The sequence below is a fragment of the Clupea harengus genome, chromosome 20, assembly GCF_900700415.2.
Source record: "Clupea harengus chromosome 20, Ch_v2.0.2, whole genome shotgun sequence".
Lineage (NCBI taxonomy): Eukaryota > Metazoa > Chordata > Actinopteri > Clupeiformes > Clupeidae > Clupea > Clupea harengus.
The window spans coordinates 14,928,493-14,935,925 of NC_045171.1; the positions used below are offsets into that span (position 1 = coordinate 14,928,493).

The 7,433-nt window shown below is 41.8% G+C and overlaps 1 protein-coding gene across 2 annotated transcripts in view; it reads right to left on the reverse strand.

Annotated features, from left to right (window-relative positions):
* LOC105893090 (insulin-like growth factor 1 receptor) overlaps nucleotides 1-3,505 on the reverse strand; it is a 75,246-nt gene extending 71,741 nt beyond the window's left edge. For both annotated transcript variants that reach the window (XM_031587152.2, XM_031587151.2), the window contains exon 1: nucleotides 1,507-3,505. In XM_031587152.2, the coding sequence (XP_031443012.1) occupies nucleotides 1,507-1,600 (94 nt within the window). In that variant the 5' untranslated portion in view covers nucleotides 1,601-3,505. The remainder of the gene's footprint in view (nucleotides 1-1,506) is intronic.
* Nucleotides 3,506-7,433: the final 3,928 nt, after the last annotated feature.

Here is a 7,433-nt window from a genome sequence, read left to right on the forward strand (position 1 = left end):
CGTTTGAGCATATTTATGCCCTCTTCCACCTCCACAGTACTAAATCATCAACCGTAACAATACGAGGCACTGCAGTTCTCCGTGTGAGCGGTTGCATCTCATCATTTCCATGCCGGACAGGCACTATTGTAGAGAACTAGACATTACGTCTCCAGCAACACAATGAGCAGATTATTACTGATGGGGGAACATGGGTGGTACACGCTATGCTAGCAATGTTGTTTAGTACCAATAACAAACTTTTGACTGTATAGAAATCGCCTCAAAAGAACAATTGTTTGCAACAGGTGACCTTCCCATGGTATATGATGATGACCACACAACAACTACAGTCTTTTCCATGAGGTATTTTCTGAAAAGTGGTAAGCAAGCAAACAATGGAAAGAGAAACATGTCACTGAAACTCAGCATTCGTCCTGTTAACCTGATTTTTGTCCAGTTAACACACGGTTATTGACTTGGTCTTGCTATGCCATACTGATTTCAGGAAGTTTCCTCGCTGCAACAAGAAGCCATTTTTGACTGGTGGCCAACAAACTACTTAAAACTGATGTGTTCTGTTATAAACACAGCCCTTATAAAAGTTTTGCCTTCTAAATTCTAAATCAGTTGTCTGCCAGTTCCCTGGGCATATGCTGAATACAATAAATTATACCAGGCTGAGCATAAACTTGGAACCTCTGACTGGATCTTTCAATCATCTGAAATACATTTTGATTCTAGGATGCGGGATTGTATGTCTAACATTATATCAAAGTATGATTGCCCTGGTGATTGAGAACAGGCTGAAAAGACGGAATGGAATTTGGCCTAGTTAAAGCCAACGTTCGTAAACCTCTTGCCGCATGTTCAAATATGAGTGCTTCCGTAGACTTATATCTACGTAGCATTTATTAACTAGTTCAAAAATGTATACAACCATCAGCTTGATTTCATGTTCAATCAGAGGTAAACATGTTGCATTGGAGGACCAAAAGCTCTAGCTCCCTCCTTCACAAACTCTGCAGGCTGAGTACCCGCTGATGAGTTAACGGTTCAAAGATAACATTTCTGACCACTGAGTCCTTTGACCAATTATGTTACAGTTACAGCGTTAACGTTAATTGACCCACTGAATTTAGTATTGGAACTCCTTGTCCCTGATATAAAGTGGCAGAGAAAAGAAACGGACATTGATTAAGGATTAAGATTTTAACTAGGATTTAGTAAACTAAAGTTATCATACAGCTCCCATTGTGTGATAGCTGGTGATGGTGACGTTAGTTAACGTTAATTGGGATTTAGGCTGAAGTGCGAGATTGAGTTTTCAGGAGCACTCAATTTAAGTTTGTCAAGTTGTTCAATGTAACAGTCTAATTGGTCTTTCCAGTGGTAAATACAACGTGGAAAGCCAGTCAATTTATCAACAACAACAACAAACAAAAATAAACAGGCAATGGCTTCACACACATAACTAACGTTAAATGTTGGTGGAGAACAAATGTGCAAGTTAACGGAACCACTTACTTTCTCCATTTGCGGGCCTGAGGTAGATTGTTGAGAGGGACAGCAGCAGACCGTAAAACAAGGTCAAATAATTTCTTCGTTTACTAGACCTCATTCCTGTAAGCAAGTGCGATCCTAGCCAAACAAAATATGTCTTTAAAGTCTTGCAACTGTGTTTTCACTCAGTTAAAAAAGCGTAGATAGCCTGGTCAGCGGCTACCTAGCTTGCGGTTGTTGTTCACAGTCCTGAAAAAAAAAAATAACGCTAGCTCTGCTAGCTAGAATCTGGTTTTCCAGCGATGCTTGGTAGTTCAGACAGTTATCCAGCGGGCTACGTCTAATGGCTCCTTGATAATTTAACTTTAATTGCAAAAATAATTCGTTGAGGACCTAGATAACTAAGACTAACTCTTAAAATGCAAACTAATGCGCTAACGTTACCTAGTCATCCAACAAACTGCGTGCTAGCCTTTTGGCGTGCGGTGGAATTTCTCGGGAGTCTGTTGTTGGGGAGATCTCAAGCCAGTTAGCCAGCTAGCTACGCTAGGTTTTTTTCGGCATGGGACATGTGAATATCAATGGTATTCGAATGTCTTCACAAATCGTGCAGTCCATACACGATTGTATGCATAAGCGCCTCAAAAAACAGGCTGTATATTCCAATCCTTTGATTATCCGCATCTTCACATTCCATTTCTTACAAAAAATAATGGAGGGACACACTCTTCGTTCAGCTGCACGGTGTTCCTCCTCGACGCTGCTTGAGAAGACTAGCTGACTAGCTAGCTAGCTGGCGTGTGCTGGTAGGTCAGACGGGGACGACATTGTGCAGATGAGGATTGAGCATCATAGACAGAACGGCATTCCAATAGATAACGTAAATATCAGAAAAATCAAACACTTCCCGTGAATGACCAAGCCTGGATGCCGTTTGTACCACAATGTTCACCGCGGGAATCGTTTCATCAACTGCAGACCGCTTTTTTCCTCCCACCCTCCTGTCTTTTTACCAGCCTAGCCGTCTGAGATTTCTGAATTCTAACGTTAAGGCTAGCAACCTCGTTGTAGCTGTCCCAAAGAACATGGACTATCAGGTTCTAAACGTTCCTTAAGAAATGTGTCTCCAGTATGGGATATCCTAGTCATAAAAGCTATCATAGTCGATGGTGTGCATACGCGTATAAACGTAGCGGGTCCGCGGAGCGTCTGCTGTGCAATCAGCGCTGTAAACAGGGCTGTTTTTTTTCTCACACTCTCACTCACTCATAGTGAGCTACGTTTGAAAATGTTGCGCGAAAAACCTGGCCTGGATTTCCTAAGCACTGGGATTTCCTTGATGTGAAGGAATGTGCCGGTTTCTGTGGATGCCTGTGTCCGCCACGTAAACTTGCCGTAAGCAGTATGAACAATTAAGCTTTCTGGCTTTACACTGTACGTGTAGCAGGATGATGGGCGTTTCACTGAATTTCCTCAGAGGTTGTTTCCCGTTTGAGTCGTGCAGCCTCTGTGTGTGCGTATTTATTTTCCCACGCCTCTGTAGATCAGGGATGCAGCCCGACAAAACGTTTATTTAAACAGAAACGGTGGCGCGTTGAACACCGTTGTGTTATGCAAGTGCGCCGCTGAAACGGCCATTCTTTGCGTTCTTTCGAATAATTTTTGGCGGCCGATGAAATCGGTTTAAATGCGTGTTTATTTTTTTTTCTATTTTTTTTCTCATCTTGCATTTGTAAAGGACTTTAGTTGGACCCATTGTGCGTAGGCCTACTGCTTTTTCTTTTTCTTTTTAAACAGTGGGGCTTATACAGATCGCTGCGGTTTGGGTAACAACTCTGATACACTCACCAATTAAAGAGAATATGTACCTCAAAGTTGCACACCATTTCACACGGTTTTGAGGAAACATGTCTTTCAACCCAGACACCGTAGGAAAACGGTACACACGGTTTTCAGATTCAACGTGCCCCAAGGCTACAGTATGGGCTGAAACACACCAAACGCGTTTTTAAAACGGCAGACGCTTCAAAAAACCCTTGGCAAAGTGCGGCGGGCAAAACATTCGCAGGATCACCAGGCTGTTTTGCCCGGCGCCTAGGAAGCGGAGCTGCGTGCGCAACCTGCCTGAGCCGAGTGTGACATTGATGAGCGGTGCGCCTCCGCGCCTTGCGCTGGAAAGTTGAGAATAGTTCAACTTTTAAGCGCATCTAAAAAACGCTAGAAAGACGCAACGCGTGTCGGAGAAAAGGCGCACACGCAAGGCGCGCCGTACCATAGGAAACAATGCATTTGCTAGCGTCCCGTTTTTAAAAACGCGTTTGGTGTGTTTCAGCCCTATGGGGGCAGTGGGTGTGGCATACGTTATTCCCACGCTAGGCCCCTTAACTTCTACCTCTTTAGCTTGTCCTGCAACAGAGGTAATTGTACATTTGATTATATATTCCTTAAAATATTCACTGCAGATCGGTAGTTTCCCACGCTACAGCTGTTGCAGGTGTAATGAGAGGCTAGCTAGCATGACAATGTAGCTTGTAATGTAGTTCAAGTGATTTGCTCCATTCTCGTGCGTATGACATATATGGTAGTTAAACACGTGATTTGTCTGGTTTGTTTGGCAGGAGCTATGATTTGTCTGGCTCGCTCACTTGTGGTGCGTAGCAGCCCTACCCTGCCTCCACGGCAGTTCACGGGTAGTGTTGTTAGCTCTGCTCTTTTGCTGCTGTCCCAAGACAGAGGAGCAGCCTGCTCCCTGCTTCATGTGTTCTTTTCTTGAAATCAGAGAGATCATGCAATAAAAGCCTCAAGACCCAGACTGGCTCTCTATTTCTTCACAACACAACGCAGAGGGGGGGGGGGGGCACTCATGTTACATAAGCAATCATAGAAGTAGCTTACATATTGTTGCAAGGTCATTGAGTAAGGCGTATCTTTGGCTTTCTTGCCGTTTATTAAAACAGGCACAAGCATTCAGACACTGAATACAGAATAGCCGCTGGAGCGGGTTTATATCGCTAACTAACAACCCACATAGACATTAACATAAGAGGGGAAACACCAAACACTCGAATTAGAACAATTAGAACACTTCAACTGAATTTACAGTCATAAACATTGTACACTGGGAATACATCACATACACAAAGTAGGCTACAGGCATTCACACATACATACCTCGCTACATGCCACCAGTCAGGTAGTATTCCAGTCCAGGACTGATGACTTCGGACTTGGACTCAGACCTGAGCATTGACAGCATACAGACTCGGAAATTGGAGACGATGATTTTTTTAAATAGGCCACAATAATTTGGCATAAGATATTGATAGCTATTGACAAGAGCTGTCAAGCGATTTAGAAAAAAAGTATCTGATTAATTGCGTGATTGGTGATGAATGAATCTTAAATAATCGCATATATGAATTTGCTATGAGAAGCATTTCAAAATCTGTCAGATTTGCTCTTGACATGAATTGACCATGTAAACAAGCCTTGGCAATGTTCACCACACATTAATGGCAAACAACAGATACTTCAATTAACTTGACTTAATGAAGAACAATTTATTTTATTCCTGATTAATCCATCTATTAATTTATTGATGACTAATGGGGACTCAAACACTGGCTGTAGAATGTAGTTCTAAGTAGAGATGGAAATCTCTGCTTGCCTATTATTTTATAGGCTAAATGCATTCTTAGGAGGGGGTGACTCCCGAAAATTGACATGTAAACAGCAGAACTGATCAAACACCCTGACATGTGTCCAGTTATTGAAAAATAGGCCCACCAAATCACTTAAATTCTTATTGTCAATGTGTGCAAACAAGTTAGTAAGCTATTTCAATTACATCATGTATTGAGTCTAAAAGTACAACAAAATAAATGTGAGCCATGTACAGCATCTATCATTAGTTCCAGTTTGAACAATAGCTTTGGTGCCATGCTTTGGTGTTCAATTCAGTGATTTAAGATTTTAAAATGAACTTAATCAGGCTATTGTTACAAACTACCATCTATTCCCATGCTGACACTTTGCCATGCCTTAGTATTCTGTCCTCATGTCAGACTTGGTGGGTAAATCCGACTCTATGGCATTTCAGATATAGTCCCTTCTTTAAGATGTTCATGTTAAAGCATACATATTCTGTATCGCCCCTTACCCTGCAGAATTATTTAACGATGTCTGAAAGCACCCTTTGCTCAGCAGTATAAAATGAAATTATTGTTATTATTACACTGGAGAGTTCATCGGAGAAAGCATAAAAGGCAGACATTACATATAAATTTGGTTGAGTGAGCCAATGCAAGGTCATCATCATCAGTGAAATAGGGCCTTCCAAATCGCAACACATGCAGTATAGGCCCACTGTGTAACTACTCTTAAAGGTGCAGTCTGCGATTCTAATCCAATACACTTTGGGTCTGGCTGTCCGTTCAGTGTGTGTACCTTATAATAATCAGGTGTTTGTACACAGTCCTGGCTCTGTACATAAACAAACATAGTGGATCAGACCGAGCCATAAAAAATTCCAACCAATCAACACATTGAGCACAGAAGGTCTTAAATGACCAATAGGTAATACATTTAATGTACCAATTCATAAAATGAACATGATATGTCTTGAGAGATGAATGAAACGTGCTAATCTAAAAAATACTGACCTCTCCGACAACAATGCTACAGCCAGTATATATTCTTTAAAAATATCCATTCTGAAACAGAACGACTGTTTGTGTTTTGGCTGGTGTGATTTCACCCACTGTCCATTCCTCTGGTTTCATTTCGACACCCCGGGATGCCAGATAAGAACGTGAACACAGCATGCGACCCATGGAAGTAAGCAAACGAACTGGACCAACAGCGATAATGTTTGATTCTACCAGACCAAAAAAGCCTTGGCATCCTTCTAAAAAAGTTGCATGACCAGAAGCGTGGTACAATGCAGGTAAATATTGGAGAGGATTTGAAAGATGGAGACACTTAAGAGCCTAGAAGGATTTTAAGACAGATGCAAAGTTGGCTAATTATCTTCTGAACATGCAAGCATTGAGCTTGAGCCAAGGTTAGCTAACTTAACTAATTTATCACAGCTACTAGTAGAGATGGACATTTTAAGTAATTTCAACAATCCGGTACTCACATTCATACTCTGTGGTATGTGTGTAGCTGAGTTATCAAGGCAGCAAGTATTTGAGACACACAGTAGAGCTGGCTAAAGCGGTCATGCCAGAACACGCTAATGTGCTGTGTACTAATCAGTCACACCATAGGCGTGACGGGCAATAACCAGCGTGACAGAAATATAGGTTAGAAACTGCAAGTTTGACTCTAAATTGACCCAATTTGCGAATGCTATTACTCTACATGTTGAATGGATACTAACATCCAAATAGAGTAACATGCCCATCCCCAGTTACTAGCTATTTATCTGTCTTATTGAATAGAAACAATATACTCGTTTGGGAAAAGTTTATTCAATTTCGCCAGCATTAGACACTCTCTCCTCTCTCTCTGTCGTTCTTCCTCTGACTCTCCCCTCTGAACGCTGGACCAGGACCATACCTTTCAAGTCGTATCCGTGACGGACTCTCGTACGTGACACTGAATCTCACAGATTTTCACTCCCAATAGCATAGAATAATAATTACGAATAATTTACGAATTAGAAAAATAAAGTCCATTAGACTGCTGTGCAGTGCGAGTGAGAGACTGCAAGGTTTGCACTGTGCAGCTCACTATGTCTGTGTAGCAGTTTTAGGCTACTACAAAGTTTCAATATTCAGCATCACCTGAGCAACTACTTATCTCGAGGTGAACCAGACCTGTTTACAAAAATGCCTCGCAGCTGAAACAATATGCTTGCACGTGTTGTTTTCCGTGTGTATGTGTGGGTGGTGTGTATGGCTCACGGATTTTCATGGATTTCAATTACTGATCTCATGGATTTCAAT